Source organism: Mchenga conophoros, linkage group LG7 (genome assembly GCF_057382185.1).
Source record: "Mchenga conophoros isolate Kocher_MC1m ecotype Shallow Benthic linkage group LG7, M_conophoros_male_GT1.1, whole genome shotgun sequence".
Lineage (NCBI taxonomy): Eukaryota > Metazoa > Chordata > Actinopteri > Cichliformes > Cichlidae > Mchenga > Mchenga conophoros.
In genome coordinates, this window is record NC_140532.1 from 63,130,173 (window position 1) to 63,151,806 (window position 21,634).

Sequence of the window (21,634 nt, forward strand, 5' to 3'; positions counted from 1 at the left end):
GAGAGTTTATTACAGAGAAATGGCTCTTTCCAAAATAAAAGCTATACTATACGCTTCTTCTGGGCCATATTCTCAGCAGCATATTAAACATATCAGGTCCCCATAAGGAGAATCATGTGCTAACGGCTGTCTAAATGACTCGGGTAAAGTTTGTAGCATGCATGCTTGTCGTTTTTGTCTGCTTCCACTTGTCTTTGCACTAGGATGATGTAAATGTGCAGTCATATTCGTTGTGTTCCCACTAGTGCTTTCAGGTTAATCTCGTTGAAATGACCTTAACCACAACACGGCAAATCTCCGTTAACCAGCTACCCCTGATCGTCCCGTGCATGGGGCTAGACGGCCAACACGTTAATGAGCTAACTGCGCTAACACACTAGTTCCCACCCATGTAATTAAGCATTGCGTGGCACATCCAACATACTGTTTTACTTTAGTCCATGACTCGCTTACCTTCAGGGTCATACGTCACATGAAAACCAAAATAATTCCAAACGCCAGATCTGAATGAGGGTGGGGGTGGGGGGGGGGGGGGGGGGGGGTTCAATTTGCCATGTTGCAAGGAGAGCTTAACTTCTGTCTGGCTAGCTTGCCCTGTGCTCTTCCTTCTGATGATGCTGTCTGTGTTGAGCGCTCAGCGGATCTGCGCTCGACAGTGCAGCCTAGGCGGAGTAGTCGAACGCAGATTCACTGAGCGCTCAACACAGACAGCATCGTCAGAAGGAAATTTGATAAAATAAATTACAAATTTTGTATTGTTCGATACATATGCGTACCGAACCGAAAGCACTGTATCGAACGGTTCAATATCGATACGAATATCGTTGCACCCCTATATATATAGAGAGAGAGATACATATATAGATATCGTTAGCTTCATAGCATAATTGCCTAAGTCATTTGACTAAGTCAATGACTTAGGCACTTATGCTATGAAGCTAACGATATGTCAATGAATCATTGCGTTAAGGTTATTGTGCTCTGTAATGGGAGGTTTTCGGTTTCCCCAATTCTCTTTCTTCTCTCCCTTTATCTCCTTACTCAATTACTACTCTCAGGGGTAGTAATGGGTCAGGTTCTTTGGATGGCCTGCCCTGTGAGTAGTGGGGTGCTGGGCTCTTTAGCGGTCAAACTCAAGCTATGCCATATTTAAGGACCAGGTGGTGCTCATATTTCTTGCCAGATCATTATTGCCTATGGTGGTGATCGGGCCCTCTGCTGTAAATCAAGTTTTCCTTGTGTGTGTTCGGTCTGAGACCATGCTCTTTTGTCTCCTTCCCAGTGATACTTTGAAGAACAACAGCTGAAGACAGAGTCCTCCATCTTCCCCAGCCTGAAAGATCTCTAGTTTCTCTCTGCCACACTTACCTGCTTAACTCCAGCCAGTCACCTTCTTTTTGGAGGAAGATGTGCTTTGCTCACTTGCCTGCCTGCTCTCTTCTGCTTATTCATTTCTTTCTCTTTCCCTCTGAACTCCATTGGCTGCCTGTATACTCCCCTGCAGTCAGCTGCTAAAGATAACCAAGTACTTCATACTCACGTGGATCTCAGCTAACTCCTGTTTCCCTCTCCGACAGGAAACTTTGACCCATTCCTATAGAGCAGCACTTACCCGATTCGGTTACTTTGATTAATTATTTGGTATTGTTGCTGTAATAATGATCTGTAAACTGACGTAAGAGTCCTCCTTTTGAGTCTTTTTTCCAATTCATTATGACAGAACGATTTGGCCATGCGTGCAGCTGTGTCCCATGTCATGTTGTTGGTTGGCCAACACGAGCAGATTCAGAGCTTGTCAGCTGAGCAGCTACAAGTAGTCCACCAATGGCTCAAATGAACAGAAAGAAATGGCGAAATAAATGAAATGAACAGTGCAATTCAAATCATGAGCTGACACAGCCTTGCCCCACTGAACCCACAGGCATGCCTCAGATGGTTGAAGCTGAACCCCTGCTCTCCATCTGTTCCATGTCCTGAGCCCTTTGGAAGTCATTTGGGTTATTGTGGATGGTTTCTGTTGCAATGGTTACTGTTGTTTAGCTAAACATCTTGCTCCTTTACAAATGATCCCTCTTAGATGCACCACTTAATGAGGCTCTCTTGTGGGAAGAATCTTACCCAAACAATAACCCTGTTGAGTCCTTCATTTATGAATGATTTGTGGAGGATTCAGGATGGTTTTTGACCATCCTTTTCATGAGGAAGAGGCAGCAAGGAGGGTTTAAAATTTATGTCAAGTAAGTGAAAGTGTGCAGCAATTTCTGTTGAGTTTTGGATACTGAAACGAGAGTATATGTTCTATCAGGTATGAGCTATCTTCTCAAGGTGACCCTGCCAGTTTGGATCATTTAATCTCATTAACCATAAAAGTTAACTATCACCAGCAGAAGCAGGTTCTGGAGAGAAACCTTAAATTCCAGTTATCCGCGGTTCCTACCACCTGATCCTCTCTAACTTCCACTTCCGGTGTCAGTGGACAGGATCATTCTGAGGAGTCAGTGCAGCTCAGCCGTGCTTAAACTAACTTTGCAAGAATTGCAGAAAAGGATCAAGGCTGAAGTCTGCATCTACTGTGGCCAACCCGGCCATTTCATTAGCCCCAGGAGGCCAAAAGAAAATGCCTCCCAGGAGAAGTGGGGATGTTGGTGGAAAGCACCCAATTTAAAACTGTTTCTAAAATGTTGTTGCCAGCATCCTTCTGTTTTATTCAGGATTCTGTGACTTTCCAAGCTGTAATTGACTCTGGAGCTAAACAAAGCTTGTTAGACAGTCAATTTATTCAGAAACTTGGAATACCACAAAGCTATTAACCACTTTTCTCTGGTCAATTGCTATCCCTGCCAGTTCCTAGTCACTCTCTGTCACACATAGCTCTGGATCTTTTTACTGGTCTGCCCTCCTCTGAAGGCAACTATATAATGCTCACCCTTATCAATAGATTTTCTAAAGCTGCTCCTTTTATAGCATTACCCAAGCCCCGTTTGACCACAGAGACTGCTCAACTACTTGTCCAGCACGTGTTCTCCCATTTCTGTTGATACAGTATCAGATAGAGGCCTTCAATTAATCTCCTAAGTAGGGAAGACTTGTTGTGGGGCATTTAGACCTAGTGTTATTAGCTTGTCTTCAGGGTTCCATCTCCAATCAAGCAGCCAAACTAAGAGACCAAATCAGGAGTTAGAAGCTGGATTACGTTGTCTTGTTTCTTCAAATCCTACCTCCTGTATTAACTATCTAACTTGGATTAAATATGCTTTTAACACTTCCACCTCTGCAGTTACTGGAAGCTCTCCTATCAAGACCTCTTTAGGGTAACAACCCCCTTTGTTTCCTGCCCAAAACTCATGGTCCCTTTGAGCCAAGAAATTGTTTTCCTTTTAGAGATGTGGGCTGGGTTACCTTCGCTTCAGTGATCACACCTGTTGCCCGTTCCTGTTCCTGCAGAGGAGTACCCGAGTCTGTTATTCCAACCTTTCATTAGATGTTAGATGTTTCTTGTTTCTGGAATAAATATCTGTAAACTGCCACAATCTGATTGTGACAAATTCTCTGTGTACTATATGCACTGCAGTGTTATTTATGATTACAATCAAATTTTCAAGATTTTTCTTTTCTTTTTCATCTTTTCAGTTTGAATAGTAAAAGAAATGAAAACTACAAGGACCAAAAAGTAAGCATCAGAGCATTTGACTCCCTTAAACACTGGAAATCCTGTTACATGAGAGCCAGTCAGAAGTACAATATATCTGCCTGGATGAACATGGTGGAAATAAATAAATCACTGACTAGGCTGAACTTCAGCTGCATAAATAAATACACCCTGGCAGAATCAGGTTAGGCAAAAGGATCCTTCATAACGTCCAGTCGAGTAAGACTAGTGTAAGACTTTAATCTGTAAAGAAGCAAACTAAATCCATTGCAACTTATAAAGGAAAAGTTGCTCTGTCACATGGGTTCCAGCAGAGATATATCCATAGATCTGAACATTTCTTCCTCTGGCACACTGTGCATAAAATGCATGCTTACTCTAGTCAATCTAAGATTAACAGACTGATTTGCCCATTCCTAACTTTTTTTGCTCTCTCTTTGCTTCTTCAGCCTAATGACTTGTGAGTTAATTGTCCAATTACCTCTGAGATGTTAGTACTAGAAAGTCCATATTACCTTTTATAGCCACTACGTTACAGCTTTGGCGATTTAGCTTTTTACCCTCTTTAACCCTTTAAGACCTACCATAGAACCAAGCCCGCCAGAGCTTATATTATATTTTTACATGCTGTGGAGCCATTTTTGGGAGCATTTCAAGTTGCTATACATCAATACAACCATTACAGCCTAAATTTTAATAATATGTATGCATTAAGTGCATAGTAATTACATAAATTGCAAAAAAGTGCAATAAACTACAAAAAAATTGAAAATCGTTTTTTTTTTTTAACATATATTTCTAGTTAGAGAAATTTAAGAGGCTTATCCCTCAAAACTGTAAATACAGAAAAGTTGCACAAAATAGTTTCCTACCACAGGAAATTTATTTTGAGTGTCTTCATAGTTTTATTTTTGAAAAACACCAATTTTTATACACTGCAGGAAAAACGAAAATAAATATTATAGTGCAAAAACAGCATATATATCAAAATTAAATATTTCCAGCAGTGCAATATGAGTCCTAAGCATCCCAGAATCAACACAGAAAGTCATAAAGTCAAACATAACTTTTAAAAACACCAGTATAGGCTCATGAGGCCCTGACGGTAATAAAAACTACATTTCCGCAAAAATTGCGTCACTTCCGGTTTCGGGCAGGTCATGGCGGACATGCGATAGTTCGCGCTGACGTCTATTCCAACGTAGGAAGTGTTATGAACAGCTGATCGGATCGGCAAGGCGTGTTTCTGGAATATTATGTTTTTGTTGCTGCAAGCGCTTTTTATGCAGTTTTTGCAAAGCTTTATGTGGAAGGAAACTGTGACCGAGGACAAGCTGATGGCATAAGATGTAAGTACAACTCCTCCAGTTTCATATGCAAAAAAAATTATTGCGCTAGCTCACATGGTTGCAGAGCTACCGGGATTTTAAAGTAGTTGCACAAAACGGAGCGTGCCCGCTCCGATCGGTTTTAAAGGGTTAACAGGATATTTTAGAGGGTAAAAACGTCTGCTGAGAATAGAGGACTTGGAATGCCAATATCCTATCTGCTCCTCTGAGGAAAGACTGCTATCATATATATATATATATATATATATATATATATATATATACACACTGAATAGGATATTATTTGTTTCCTATCACCTTCATTGGTGTCTGAACAGGACAAGCAAGCCTAGATTTCACCTGCATGGAAAGGGTTTGAACATTAAACCAGGTGAGGATGTCCAAGACTGTTTTATAGAATAGATACATACCTTTCAGGTCAATCACATACACTCTCAGCGTTTTTAGCAAGTACACGTTTTGAGTGCATGCATGAACATGAAGTAGAATTTACCAGTAGTTGTTTGCTTTGTATAACAAGCTACTGAACAGTTTGGGGGGCATTTCATACTCTTATTGTCTCAATATAAATACATTGTACATGTACGTATAAAGCATATACCTTTACAGCAAGACTTAAGAAACGTAGAAATCTTATAATGAATCAGGAAAAATGCCATTATTATGGATAAAGGACCTTGTCGGAAAGCTCCTTTACTGAATTAACAACACACACACACACTCACACTTTGAATGTACATGCTGACCCCATTCATCATTGTCCTAATTACAGGCCAAGCAGATTGCAGTCAATAGTATTGACTGGCCCTGCAGACGCTGCAGGTTACAGTGGCTCTGAGCTCTTTATTGTCCTTGCTGTCCCCAAAAATCTTTCGCTAAAAAGAAAGAGGACAGAGACGTCTATCTGGCAAAAAGTCATCTGCTGGAAAGCAAATAATTCAAGGAAGCTGCATAGCTCAAGGGAGAAAATGCAGATAACATATAGAAAGGGCTTGTCAAGGTTTTGAGTCCCCAACCCAGAATTTTGAGTTTTCTTGGGCTTTAAATTTTTTTTTACTTTTTGGTTTTGTTCTTAGTTATTTATTGTTTATATCAGATTTTCTTCTTCTTTCGGAACTCGAGTCTTAGCTCTTTGTTCCAGTTTATGTTTCCATTAGTATAGTTTAGCTGGACAACATGAATTTTCAAAATCTTATTACATTTAAATGTAAAGGTAATAGTGGGGTGGCTGTAGCTCAGGAGGTAGAGCAGGTCACCTACTGACCAGTTCAATCCCTGGTTAGGAAGCACTCAAAGTTTAGAAGAAAGTGAATGTGGCATGTTGTATAGAGCGCTTTGAGTACTTTGAGAGAGTAGAAAAGCGCTCTATAAAAATAATGTAAGGTAAAGACCCAACAATAATATAGAGAAAACCAACAATCATAAGAGCATGTGGCAACAGTGGGAAGAAAAAACTTCCTTTTAACAGGAAGAAACCTACGGCAGAACTAGGCTCAGGGAGGGGCGGGGCCATCTGAGTTCAAGGTGAGGGTGGGATCCAGAAATAAATAATAACTTATGATTAAATGCAGAGTGGTCTGTAAACGCATAGAAAGTGAAAAGAGATGAGTAAAGACAAAACTCCCAAAATAACTGAAGCAGTTCAGTCAGTAAGCTTTTAGTTTTAGGACAATGTTATGCAGAACTTCCTTTTCACCCATTTGGTAATCCACTGATGAAAACGAAAAGTATGCGTCTTGATATATAATCTGGCCATTTTAACCTTTTCCTAATTCATCATCGCTAAAATCCCCGTATGTATAATATCTTTTTTTTAATATGACTGAAGTCCTTTGCAGTGCTACTGAAAAATAGAGGACAAAGTGAAGCTGCATTCCTTCCTGTGCCAGCAAAGCATTCCAGAGTAGGATTTCAAAAGCTGCTCCAGTAATTAATCACATTAACAGCAACAACAACAACATAACAAGTGTTATAACTCTGACACAAATTCACAAAACATCTTTCTATTACTTGCTTGGGGCTATAAAAACTCTAGAAATATGTTAATTTTAATTAAAAATCAACATGCTAGAGTAACAGGTTCAAGATCTTGAGAATTTGCTTTTATGCCTAACCTTATATACATAACCATAACTTATAGACATCATGGCTCTGATGTCTATAAGCATGCAACTCAGAAACATGTATGCATTAGAGTCCAGTGCATATGGCCTGCAATGGCTAGGGGTTCATTCACTGCCAAGAGCCATGATTAATGCACAGACACTGTGAGAAGACCAACACGGGGTCCCAATCTGTAACCTCAAGGGAGGTAACCTAGTTCTGCTGGGGATAGTGAAAGAGGTAATAGAAACTTTATATTTTTCTTTAGACCTCCCTCATAGACCTGAAATCCTGAGACGCTCACATGGCTGTGCAGACACAAATCTGAGTAATCAAACTGATTCTCTGTAAAAATAAGAGAGAACAATCATTATCTATGTATTTTGTGCATGCATATAAAAACATGGGATTGTTTTAACAGATTTCTGGGCTTTGACTGCTTTCTGGAAACAGAGAAGCACAGTTACACGTGTAACCTCGTTTATGGACGCCTAATCTGAAGGCTAAGAGAGACTCAAGTTACAGTTTGGATTAACGTTACTTGCTGTACAAGCCGTCAACGTCATATTTTTTAATTTTTTACAAAATTGACATGAATGCAGCAAAATAAAAATAAAAGACCTGCCGAGCAACTTTACAAAAATCCTTTTTAATCCTGTGAAATTTAACCAGCTAAAAGTCAGATTGGGTCATATTAAGATATATGGAGAAAATACTTTGAAAACATTTACAAAATGTTCAGCATGCAACTCAGCATGATCTCGCTCTCTTCCTGTTCTTGTCACATTAAAAAAATAGAAAATGCGGTTTCCACTGTAAATTGATAGAATAGTGTATAACTATGATTTCCTAGTGATAAGCAAGAGTGAGATAGTTTTACCCTCTCTGTTTACCCACTGTGTGACAGTGGCTCTCAGAGAGTTGAGTCAGTGGACACAATATAAACTATGTGATGGAGGCCTTTGTGTTTAAATGTATCCATTTACCAGTTGATTTCATTCATTTTCTAGAGGCTGACATGTCCGTTGTTTTACATGTGTTGAGTGTGATCTTTTTCATAGTACCAGGGCTCTTTCTGGTCTATTCTTGACTTGATGTGACACAGGTTAAAAATATACTTCAGTGATAACCAAACTCAACCTAATAACGACCACATACAGCTTCACCAATCCAAACTATCCATCTGCCAAAGTTGGTGTTCTTGTTCAAAAAACCCATTCACCAATTCAAAAAATAGAAAGTGACTTCTAATTCAGCCTTGCAGCTTGAAGTACAGGTGATTCAGTCAAATAGAACCTGTATTAATGGCACTGTTTCATTATAACTAAAGTTCACGTATGATTGAGTTTGACATCTTGAACTATACTGTATATCCTCTTGCTTAAAACGAAAATAAAGGTAAAGGTAAACTATGCAGAGTTGGAGATGTCTGTCAGTGTCCATTTTTATCTATGGTGTTAAGGTGGATGGTTAAAAAGGCATTATATCTAGAAAGTGGACGCCTTATGACTTGGACATACAAGACAGGACAGCTATACATCACATATTGAAAGTCTCAGAGGAGGGCCTGACCCAATTAGACTGACCTTATTTAGTTGGCAATGCTGTTGAGTCTGCGCAGTGTGGAAACAATATTTGTGAACCAACGAGATTAGTATGTGTGTGTTTATGAGGTGGGAGTGTTGTCCCACTGCGTCTTCACATCACTGTAGTTAACGAGGCACAAACAGGTCAGAACTGGTTTAACGCTGGCCCAGCTAACGATCATTTTCTCTCTTTGAACTTAATTAGTTGATGAGGAGCAGCTGCGTTGGCCTTGTAAGTTTCAAAGCCTCAAAATTAGGCTGAGTGGTGGTCACAATCCTGACACTTTGGCACACATGTTCATATGCACTGTATTTGTCAGATGCTTTTCTAAAGACGTGCAAACGTATGGGCCTCTTTTATAAACAGAATCACAGATAAAAGCAGGAACACAAGTCTAATACCATCTTCAGCTATGTAAACACTCTTAATTAATCATTTGCATGTAAAATGCTGCTTGCAACAGTTATTAGACAAGGGAACAGAAACAACAAAGAAAAATCACAATTGCACTGAATGCTCAATTGATACAGGAGTTGCATAATAGGACAAAAGGACATGTTCTGTTTGGTGGACACTTTGGTTCTGGAATTGCAATCAGGGCAACTGAAAAATGTAACTCACACTATCATGTCTTTGGTTTCAGAGCAAAGGGCTGCGGCAAGAGGTAAGGGAAAAAGTAAATGGTTTGACTACAAATGCATCAGCAAGGTACCTCAACAACTAATATCAAGGCACTTCATTACAGAAATGTTACAGTAAACAGTTTACGAATAGTTAATAAGAGGGGTTTAAAGCATTTCTGCACAAGCATCACTTTTCACACCCAGAAGCTACAGCCATCGTTTACCTGCCTGAGTGCATCTATTCAACTTGGCGCACAACAACCTCTACACTCGTATGGTAACAGTGAGGCGTTGCTAACTGAGCTAAATGCAAACATCATCATGCAAGCAAGCTTACAATGACAACTGATTATGTTTTGCAGGTGTATAGCATCACCGCCATGTTGGTTGCGTGTTTTATTGTGCTAAACACAAACTATTTCTGTACGACTAATGGATATGTCATTACTTTTGCAGTACAAAGACAAAGCACAGAAAACATCGACTGCATCCATAATCAAGAGCCTTGGCCTATTTTTTATTCTGTAAATTGTTTACAGGCTCAAAACGAAATTAATTATTCCACCCTTGTCCTTGACTCACTTGTCTACCTGACTTCAGCATCTCTTTGTTCAAATGGCCTAATTACAGCAGCGTGACTAAGACTAATATGAAGATAAAGTCTGATACCAGCTTTAAATAAAACACGGAATTTCTCATTTGGAGTTTTTACTCTGCTAAATCTATTTGCATATCTCACCAGCCTAAAAATCAGATTATACACTAGTTTGTTTTGAGTATGTTTTGAGGAATAAATGCTATGATTTCTGTTCAATGATTAGTGTAAGGCTTAACTTCTAAACTTCCGTACACAATGAAGCAATGCTTCACTTACAAATGACTAAATATGCAGAACGGTCTTTTAATCCTAGTCCGCCCATTACGATTCCATAAACAGATTACATTTGCTCATAATCAGTGTGATCTGACACTATTTGCCCATAAACAACAACAAAAATGTCTATCCCATACTGTAACTCTTGTTCAACAAGGAGGGAAGATATAACAAATTCCCTGATAGGAGGATCTAACTTCCTAACTGAGTTACTCTGTGTACCAATGCTGTAGATTTATTCCAGTGAATAATGTAATATAGACAGTGTCACTGTATCTCTGTCAAACCGACCCTAATCTTATGTGTAGATCTGGGTCACTACCCCCAAGTGTTCCCTACTGGTTTCATTAAACATTAACTGTGTCTAAGTATATTTTTATGTCTTTGCCTCTTGAAACCACAGATGAGTTCCACTTGGAGGGGAAATGAGATACAAGTCCGCTGACTTATCTCCTTCCCTCTGCTGTTATAACAGGGTTTTACAGGAGTTCTTGCTCTTTTTGATTGTTTGAGCAGATTTGTTACAGACTGAAAAAAAGACAAGGGATTTTGGGAGCTACAGATAGTGTCGGTCTCGCCATCAAGTCTCATGGTACTGACAATAAATAATAAAACGTTTAGTAAATGTAATAAATGTGGCCTTAATATGACGAAGAGAGAGTAAAATGGACAGTCAAAGAATGTAAAGAAGCTAGTTCTCACCGAGGTTACATATTGTATGTTCCGGCACAGTTTTGTCTCCCGGGGAAAGTCGGAAAGATCCAAGAAGTTGTCCACCACCACTTGGCCAATCAAATCATGGCGAGAGAACCTGTCAAAGTCGTAAATACTGAAGTGTAGCTTACGATTCGACAGATCTGCGTACGCCACAGGAAAGAGGAACACTTCATCAAAAACCGGGTTGAGTGTCTTCCGGTGCACCTTGGTCTGGTGCTTGGTTTTGCGGTCGGGCAGCAGGTAGATTTTGACGTAAGGATCAGAGGTCCCTGAGAAATCCTTGGCAGGAAGGTCCTGGGCCTTGTGGATCTTCACGATCAGCTGCTCCAGGTCAAAGTCAAACTTAAGGATAAAGTGAAGGCGCCCACAGTTAGAGGTTCTATGGCCATCTTCTGCATCTATTGAGCGCTGCTTGTAAAGTTCTGGTTTGATCCGACCCAAACCAGACAAAGACTCCTGGCGCTGGAACTGAGCAGGGTTGAAGTCGGGATTGGATAAGTTCATTTGACGACGGAAGGAGTTGTGCCTGTAACAAAGTGGTGTAATTGGAAGGTATATAAGGCAATTCAAATTATTCAGCAAATATATTCTTAAATCTTTGCATCTACTGTGTTCTCTAGCAGCTGAGGCCTGTACTACAAAGAAGGATTTTGGGTTTAACAGGCTAACTTAAGGTCTAACCCTGCGTTTTCAGTGTTACAAGATTGGTACAAATTTTCCTTGATAACTTATACTGCACATGTAAAATGTTCTGGAGGGAGTTATTTTTGAGAAATGAGAGCAAAATATAAAAAACTAAATATTGTCACCGTTCCTTAAAGATTCCAAAGATATAGTTTCACTGACAGTAATAGGTCCTGTAGTTCTGACAAACTATATACAGTCTGTTGTTCCCAGATACGCATCAATAAATATTAAAAACACCTTTATTTCTATGCTAAGGATGTCGTAGTGTAATCACAGCTGATGTGAAGCTTCACCTGGCATTAGTTGAATGAATGATGTCACGTTGGAAGTTAACATTTGGTATGAAAGAACCAACAGGGTAAGTGAAAAAGTTAAGAAAGTTAAGAAAAAGATATCCTGGATATCCCGAACTTGCTTTGTAGCACACATCCCTGATGTATACTGTCACTTTCCTAATTAAGAATCTCTGAACTCTGTCTGTCATCTGTATTTAACCTGTCAGCAACACTAAATACTGGACAACAGTTTTAAGAACTACTTACCGTACAGAAGAGGTAGGTTCAGTAATCTGTCTCTGAACCCTGTCCCTGGCCAGAGTGTGAGCATGGTTTTTCTCCACCTTAGTTTGCGTCTCCAGTGGGATGTCAGGTGATGTGTGGCTTATCTTCAAGGCCGACTCCGGGACAGGCACACCTGAAGGGGGCCCCGAAGGCTCCTTCACACAGCCATCTTCACTGTATTCCCTTTCCTCCCCGTCCACCTGCACAGCACACATCAGTGTCTGCATTACTGCATGCTATTAAAAAAATATAATGTGGGAATGCTTAGTTGGACTGTTAAATTAATTTCTTGGCTGTATTTTTAAACAGAAGTGCCTTAAACCTGAAATGCTTCCACCTCTTTAAATACTTGAGTCATTATCCTTTTTCTTATTTTAAGATAAAAAAAAAATTTAAAAGACATGTACTTTTTTGAAACATGATGTGTTTCTGTTGTAGACTTATTCCTGTAGCGCGACTGCCACTAATCACGGTTAAAATGTTATAATATGAAGCTCTAAAGACTGCCCTTCTTGGAAAATAAGTAAAAAAAATAAGTGCATGGCAACAATCAAATAAAGAGATTGATATCTGCAAGGTTGTTAGCTTAGCATTAGAACTAGATGAAATAAAAAATAGGTCAAGGACAGTCCAGTAAGTCTTTCCTAAGTTTCTGGGATCTTATCATCGATGTAAAGTTGGCAGACAACCACCAAAAAAGAAGCAAATCTTTTGACTGTAGCTTTGATTGATTAAGCAAACAATTGTTTTAGCTTCCCTTTGCGCTAACATAGCTCAGACAACAAACACTCAGGATGAAATTTGTACACAATTTGAAAGTAGTGGTGGCAGTGTACTCGCACCAGTACAATGCCAAGTAGAAAACCCCAGTCAAATAGAAAATACACATTATAAAAAGGGCTTCCTGTTTGTGTGTATAATTATACATAGTTCAAATAGCACAACTGCTTGAAACAGATGCAAAACTATGTTACTAAGTTCTCTCTTTAAGGCCATTAATAGAGAACAGGACATTTTGGATCACTCTGGGTGATTAGATCTTTAGTCATGTAAAAGTTGAGTAGAGCTGGAATTATTTTAAGTGAAAAAACTCTACAGACCAAGAAGAATGATAAGGTTACACTGCCCAGTCCCAACAGCTTCAACAAGCCCAACAAAACATTCAAAAGAGCAGACTCTCAGAGACACTGCTTCTTGTACCTGTGCATGACACGTGTGCTTCTTCGTTAGCACCAATGTTAACAGGTTAGTCTCATGTGAGTTGTTTGTTTTGTAGAGATTGGATGTGACACATTTGTCAGCAAAAGTAGACCACAAACCACTTTTCATAGTCATATCTATATCATGGCAATAGCATTACATAATTTATGCTTTTCATTACATTTTTAATATCTAGAATATATAAGAAGATAGCTGTAGCCCTGAACCGTTTTATACATTACCTTGGGTATCTGCATTCTCACGCAAAAATTCCAACATAGTATAGTTAGTTATATAGTTATAGAGAAAGTTGGATGGGTTTATAAAGGGTTTTCAACTTTTCCAGCTTATCTGTCTATTGCCAATGTGCAAAAAGTACAGCAGTTGCACTGATCCCAGAACCTGGGTATTTCCATTCCATGCCACATGTGAGCTGGTGTCACACAGTGGAAATTTGTGTATATCTTGTATATGGGTTTTATTCTGATTTTTAGTGTTTATTTATGAGTGTCGTTTTATTTGCATGGTTTTATTCTGTTTCTATTGCTTTTAGTGTTTTATGTGACATGGTTTTTATCCACTGTGGACTGACTGCACATGGGCATATGTGAGTAACGCTTTCCCCACTGTCATATGCTGGGTGCAGCTGTGCTGGGAAAGGGTTGCCATGGCTATAAGCCAGGGTCTCTTCCGGGACGAGTTTTCTGGCCCCTATTTGTGTATTTGCAGGGTGCTGACGCGAGGGGATCCATGGTGGCATCGCGTGGAGGATTCCGGTGTGAAATGGAAGCTGGGCTGGGATGTGGTGGGCCCAGTGAGTGGACAAGAGAGGGGATAGGAGGCTCCTCCTCGTCGGCCTAAGACAGGGCTGGCATGGACCCAACTCATGCAAGGGAATCTCTGGCCTGCTGGTGGACCCATAATGCATCCAGGGTTGTGGGACATTACATCAGGGGATTTTAGTAAATGTAGAGAATTGTATTTTTACTAGCTTTAGCATTGGGTTTTAGCTGGGGGGGCTTTATCTGTCAATAATATTTCTATCGTGTGTGTTTTTAAGGGTGGTTTTTATTGGTGTTTTCTGGACTAGTAATAAACTGTTTCTGATCAGACCTGCTTCATCTCTGTGTCCTTGGTATCTGACTCGCTTGCTCCCCCTTGTATTTTAAAGAATCTTTCTTTTTAGCACGACATTCTGGCGCGACCGCTTTAGTGTCCCCGTTTGTTACACTGGCACAACTGTGACTATAATTGTCAAAGGTAAACTCAATGTAGAAAGACATGGCTGGCAGTAGCAGAGCTGCAGAAGCGACACTGATGGTATAGATGACACCTGCTTGCAATCAGCAGCATTTCAGTTCAGGTTATCATCGTGTACCAATTAGCTGAGCAGCTCTAAATATTGCAGTATGAGGTTGTAGTATGACCTTTAAAATGGATTTTAATTCTAATTTGGCAGTGGCTATCTAACAACATCATTACAGTTTGACAACATAAGTACAATATCAAGTATTAAACTGTGTTGTATAAGAGTTTTATATAAATTATATTCTATAAAGGCCGTATTATTTTATGAGTAATCTTGCAGTGCAAGTAGACTGATTACATACAAAAAAGCGGCAATAAGACAAAGTGAAATACAATTTTCACTGGAGATTTTTGGAGTATCTGGTTGTCGAAGATGCAGACCATATCACTGTAACAACCGGGTTGGATTTTGGCCGAATATGACGTTGGTTGCATGTGATATCCTCTTGTGACCCCTGGTTTCCTATCTGCATCTGTACTGTGAAATTCAATACTGGCAAATTCAAAGAAAAGTATTCTTTAAAAAAATGATTTTTACTGCTCCTTTCTGTTTACATGATATTCCCATTAAAACTAAATGTTGCTCATACAAGTAATTAACCCTGCTCTTCCTCCTTACCTCTGTGAGGACAGGTTGTTGGTCTCCTCCCAAGAAGTGTGCCCCCTTGAGGACATCTGGGAGGAAACGACCACTTAGTGGCACCCAGCACAGCTTCCATGAGACAAAGAGGGAGACGCTGAAGAGAGCCAGACCACAGGTGGTCACCAGCAGAGACAACAGGCTCACCGATACATCTAGAGATGGAAGAGAAAAAGGAGGCGGAGATGCTCAGCGAACGGTGAACGCAGCTTTGCCTGTGAAAAATGCTGGCACAGATAAACCAAGCTCCCTACGGAGGACAGACTGTGTTTATTAAGAATGCAAAGTTAAAGAAGAAAATATAACATTTTCTCATAGTAGGCTAAAGTTTAAGAAAAAAATATGTTTAATGAACTATCCAAAAATCCCAGCAATTAGACAGAGATACATTACCATGTTGATAAGGTGCTAAAAGGCCACATCAAAATATTCTAAACAATCTTGAAAGGGAAAAAATGATCAGGGAGAGATGACCCATTTAAATTATTACCTAATTCTAATAAATAATTATTATTAATTATAATTCTTTTTCAACAGTCATATAATCTTTCCTCTTATTAGGATGTTTTAAAAACTGAATAGATAGAAGAAAATGTGGAAAGATGTCACTCATTCTTTTTTTAAAAAATCCAAATGCACAAATCTAACAACTGACACTTTCAGTGCAACACACATAATTATAGGTGCGCAATGGATGGATATTTTGCAGGTGAACAAACCAATGTATAAATAATTGCAAATAACCTACAGTCAGGAAAACATGTGCAGGAATGTGTTGTGGCCAGACACTGCCTGGTCTGTTGAATGCACAGAAACATAAGAGGGCTTTTAATTTGAAATGGACACCGAACTGTTGAATTAGTGTTAACAGCATAATGCTGAAAAACGAGAGTTTGTCTAGTGGAGGATACATACACTGCATACACTAATCACATACTAATAATAACAAAAGCTTGCTTCAAATAAAGCCCAGCTGCCTTTGAAGCTGTAGTAAATAAAAGATGCTTTAAGAAAATACAGCTTACATAAAGTAGTGGGAGTGCCACTGAGAGCCAACGGAAGCTGCAGAAAATGTATACAGGCAAACAACTGTATACATAAGTATAAGCACAAGTGTATTATCGTATCTTATATCACATTACATGACTTGTACACATCTATGCTAACTGGTCACTTCATTAGGCACACCTAGTTAGTACCAAGTTCCCTGGTGAAACTGGCTAGTTGAGCTTTGTGACATGGTACACTGTAGTCATGAAGGAATTTACATGGTTAGCTGAATAAACAGGCAGGCTGTGGCACTGAAGTCATGCTCAGTTCGTACTAAGGGGCTCAAATTGTGCTGGGAAAATATCTGACAAACTGACCGGACTTCTGCATGAGTGAGGGGCTCTGAATATGACCCAGAAACCAAAGCACAGAAGGTTGTACAGGGTCCAAACAGCCATAACCAGGAGCATGCTTATTCAACATTTACATGTTTACGCATCTTAGAATTCAGACCGAATGTCAATGAGGAGGTTTAATGTGAAACACCTGGATTTTGGTGGGTTCCATTGTGCAAACAGAAATTGTCAAATTAGGTATTGTTTTACATTTTTATCGTTAAATTAACAATTAAATTAACAATTGTTAAATTAACAATTAGGGCATTAAATAAACAATGACGCAAATGCTTCAGTTCTTAAAGCAAACTTGAAAGGGTCTCTGGTTGTGACAAACCCACAGAGAATGATTATCCAAACTGTGGTTCCGCACTGCAATGCATTTTAATGTCTCTCACTCATTGTTTTAGGGTTATTGGCCACAAGTTTATTTCTTTGTCTCACAGTCCTCATCAGTGCTGTTTCCAGCCATTAAAAATTGTAATATCCCTGTGTATCCCTCTATTTACAGGGCATCTGTTCTGTATTTCCATCTGTATGGACCACATAAAATATGCAATATTTATTTCCAGACTGCAGTAGTGATTGATGGACGTTTGAGACAACTGGATAAAATGTTGTCGTCCATTAGCTAAGGAGAGAGTTTGCCTCTTATCTGCTAGGTAATAGCACCCTGTAGCTTCAGAGAGATAATGTTTGTTGATACCTCTTTCTTGTGAAGCAGCCTTTTCAAACTCATCTAAAAGCTTGGCTAAGAATGTCTGCTGAGATAAGATGCTTTAAAGAGGAAAACTTAGAGACACGACTGAGCGCTCTGGATCTTCCTTTTTTTCTTTTTTTTTCTTCCTGCAAGTCATTTTGAATCAAACTCGCACAAAAACAAAGGTCTGAAATTTTGAGGCTCCTTGCTCAGTACAATGCCCTGCAGCCTTGATTATGCTTGAACAATAGCAGTGATAAACTCAGCATTCACAATGTCTGCAGTAGTTGTGTACCAGTGGCATGCCATCACATGAGCAAGAATCTGTTCTACATTTTTAACAGCTGCCGAAAGCCATGTTTATATTACATTTCATCTGTGGTCGTGAACCCATTCTTCTTTAACAGTGTTTATTATTTGTCGTTCCTGCTAAGCAGAGCTAAGAGCTTCTCTTAACAGTACAGCAGAGAATGCTTAAACCAGGGTTAGATCAGCTAATTTATGGATGCCATTAGAGTTTAGTACTTGATGTTTTTCTTTGCATTGTACTGTGCAACTTATTTCAACTTCTACTTTTACTTTATACAGAATCACTGAGGAAAGCAGCCTTGCAGAATGATTTATGTAGAAATATTTGAAATCAATTTAGCAGAAACGGGTTCTAAGCACACAGATGAAAACAGCATCCTGAAGTTTTGAAAAACATTTAGATGAGTTTTTTCACACTGTGAAAGTGATTTGCACACAACACCCCATATTTTCTAAGTAATACATATAATTAGTCTTTTATTATAAATATTTATAAATAAAGCTTTTACTTCACGCTTATTGGCTACTGGATGCAAATATCTAACCATCCTCATCACCAGCAACTCTGTGCATTTAGACATGTAGACGTGTTCAAACCAAGCATTGGGTGATTTAAGTGATTTTGAACGCCGACATTGTTGTTGGTGCTGGTCTGAGTATTTGAGAAGCAACTGATCTACTAGATTTTCCCGCACAACCACCTCTAGAATTTACAGAGAATGATCTGGAAAAGAGAAACTATCCAGTGAGCAGCAGTTCTCAAGAAAAAAATGGAACAGTAACTCAACAAAACACTCATTACAAATAAGGTATGCAGAATTCTCTGAATTCACATCATGTTAAACCATGAAGAAGATGGGCTACAACAGCAGATGATCACACCCGGTGACATTCCTGTGAAGCACAGCAAACAGACTCAACAAAAATTAAACAATAGAAGATCTGATAAGTCTCACTTTCTGCTTACACATTTGGATTGTAAGGTCAACATTTGGCATAAACATGGTGATGGTGGTGTAGGAAATGTTTTCTTGGCAATGCTTTAGGCCCCTTAGTACCAACTGAGTATTGCTTAAACATCTACCTGAGTATTGTTGCTGAACATGTCTATCCCTGCTTTGCATGATTGCTTCCAGCATGACAGGATGCCATGTTACAAAGCTTAAATCATCCCAAACAAAATTCTTGAACATGGCAATGGTAAATGGACGGATACTTAGGCAGCAGCTTTCTACTCAACTTGAGCGCTAAAAGAGCTTTTACTAGAAGTCTCAGTCACCCAATCACACACGCATTCATACAGTGCTTTTATCTAAACCACAGCCACCTCAGTCAGTTCAAATGGCCTCCACAGTCACCAGGTCTCAGTTCTAAAGATAAAGGGGAGTCCGACCCAGTACTAACAAGATGTAAACTGGCTTGTTATTGTAAATGAGTATTTTGATACCTAATCAAAAAACAGTTATGTACTGTAATCACTTAGGAATAAAAGCAGTATCATGACAAATGGAAAATCACTTTCATAAAGTCCATATGTACCTATGTTATTCAAAGTGCCCAGTGGGGTGCTGGTTTAGCTTAGTGGGTGAGCAAGTGACCACCTGCCCAGAATTCCCCATGTCTGACCTGTGACCCTTTGCTGTGTCTTCCCCTCTGTCTGTCTTCACTGTCACTATCCAGTAAAGGCAAAAATGCCCCCCAAAAATATAGATTAAAAAAAGAATGTGCACACTGGTTAATTATGCTACACAACTAATGATTTACCTTGGAGATGCTACCTTCATCGAGTCAGGTTATAGGACATTAAGTGGCACAAGATACAGAGATTTCAGTTCTGAATGGTTTCCTTAGCAACAACTATAATTGGCTTCTTCAACAAAGCCAGTGAATGTGAACATGGTCACCATGTGCTCAGGATCAACTTTGTGCCAGTTTCAATCAGGTTGTTGCTGTTGTTTACCTTCACTACGGCTATAACACATCACTGTAGCATCACGTAGGGATAGGTTGCATCCAACATGTCGATTGCAGACATTAGTACACTCCTTACCCGCTGCGTTAATATTGCTGACCTTTATACCTAGTGCCACATTAGATCAATACGATATCACTGTGCAAGATGCATGATGCAAATACACTTTCACTCATGGAGGTTTTCAGCTTGCAGAACGCAAACACTGAAGGAATAAGCTGCTGTGACAGTGAAGACCATTTTAAAGAGAATTTATCTTTTTTTTTACTTTCCAGACTCCCTGCAGTTTTAATCAAGGCTGAAATTTGAATGCAAATAAGTAGGAAATAAGAAGAATCCTGTTGATGAGTTTAATATAAGCACATATTTAATTTCTTTACTGCTTTCATCTAAGCAATCTTAAGATTTACCACTTATTTTTGCCCCTATGTTTTGTTTTATTATCCATGTGTCATATTACTTTATCCCCCTGAATCTGAACAAACAGAACAGCTTTATACACTCAAGAATTCTGCTACTTCCATCATGATCCCAGTGACCCAGTTCCTCCGACAGCCATGAATTAACACTGTCTTCATCATGTTTGATAGATGACGTGATGATGTGCTGTAGATCACAAACCTTTCCTTCTCCCTACTGTCTTTTATCATATGATTCTGGTAGTTTCAGTAACGATGAGCAGTTCTTTCTCCAGAACTGGACATGCATTTAAAAAAGTTTTCTTAAAGCCTAATTTGACCTTTTTCTTACCAAAACCTAGTCACAGTTTACATTTTGTGGGTAAATCCTCTGTATTTACAATCACAAAGGCGCCTCTGAGTTTTGAATTTTGACTCTCCAAGTGAGTGCTTTTAATTTTTTTTCTAAGCCTGTCACTGGTAGTAAAAGTAGATGAGTTAAAATACCTAGGGTCAGCCATCGAAGGCAACAGGCAGTGCACAAGAGAGGTGAAGAAGAGAGTGAAGGCTGGGCAGAGACGACTGTCAGGTGTGATTTGTGACAGACGGATGGCAGCAAGACTGAAAAAGGTTTGCAAGGTAGTGAAACCTGCTATGATGTATTGCTTGGAGATGATACAGACATTAAGGAAGAGCTGAACATGGTATTGATGATGATGAAAAAGATTTTCATTGTGAGTTCCCAGGATGGACAAGACTAGAGGTGAGTGCATCAGAGGAACAGGTCCAGTTGATCAGTTTGGAGATAAAGTTATAAATGCAAGGCAGAGCCAGCTCCCACTACTTTTAAGATTAGCCTTAAAACTTTGCTTTATAGTATATAGTTAGGACTGGATCAGGTGACCCTGAATCTTTCCTTAGTTATGCTGCAAAAGGCCTAGTCTGCTGGGGACCTCCCATTATGTAGGCGAGAAGGAAAGGGGCAGCCCACCTGCCCCCCAAGCATGGTTCTGTTTAAAGGGAATTATTCTTCCCACTGTTGCTAAGCTTGTTCAGAGGCCGACATGTGATTGTTGGGGCTTTAATTTACAATATAAAAGCACCTTCAGGCGACTGATACACTATATAAATACAGTTGAACTGGGCGACCCACCGTGGCATCACATAATGGTGCCGAAAGACAGAAAAGGAGCAAAACCTGTTACTAAAATAGTTAATTATTTAGTTAAAAAATGTGGATTTAGATACTTTAAAAGTTTCTGCTCTTTATGTAAAAGGCTTTTTTTTTTTTTTTTTTTAGCCTCCTCCATATGATTCGAGACATCTTTGAACTGCACGTTCCCATGAGCACCTATCAAATGAACGCCCAGCTTAAACATTAAATTCAACACTCAAATTATAATGGAAAAACTTACTTTTGAACCTATGAAAATAGAGGGACAACGTAAAAAAAATCCCCACTTAATGCCATGCAATATTAACAAATTAATGGTGTGACAAGGCACTTTAATCGCATTTTATTTGCTTCACTTGAAATTCAGTGTGGTGGTGTACAACAGTAAAGACATGCCAT

General features: G+C 39.3%; 1 protein-coding gene across 1 annotated transcript in view; it reads right to left on the reverse strand.

The window, feature by feature from the left end:
- syt9b (synaptotagmin IXb) overlaps positions 1 to 21,634 on the reverse strand; it is a 61,924-nt gene that overhangs the window by 17,336 nt on the left and 22,954 nt on the right. The window contains exons 2-4 of the mRNA XM_085280701.1: positions 15,277 to 15,452; positions 12,132 to 12,349; positions 10,888 to 11,428 (exon numbers count right to left, since the gene is read on the reverse strand). Of these exons, the coding sequence (XP_085136827.1) occupies positions 10,888 to 11,428; positions 12,132 to 12,349; positions 15,277 to 15,452 (935 nt within the window). The remainder of the gene's footprint in view (positions 1 to 10,887; positions 11,429 to 12,131; positions 12,350 to 15,276; positions 15,453 to 21,634) is intronic.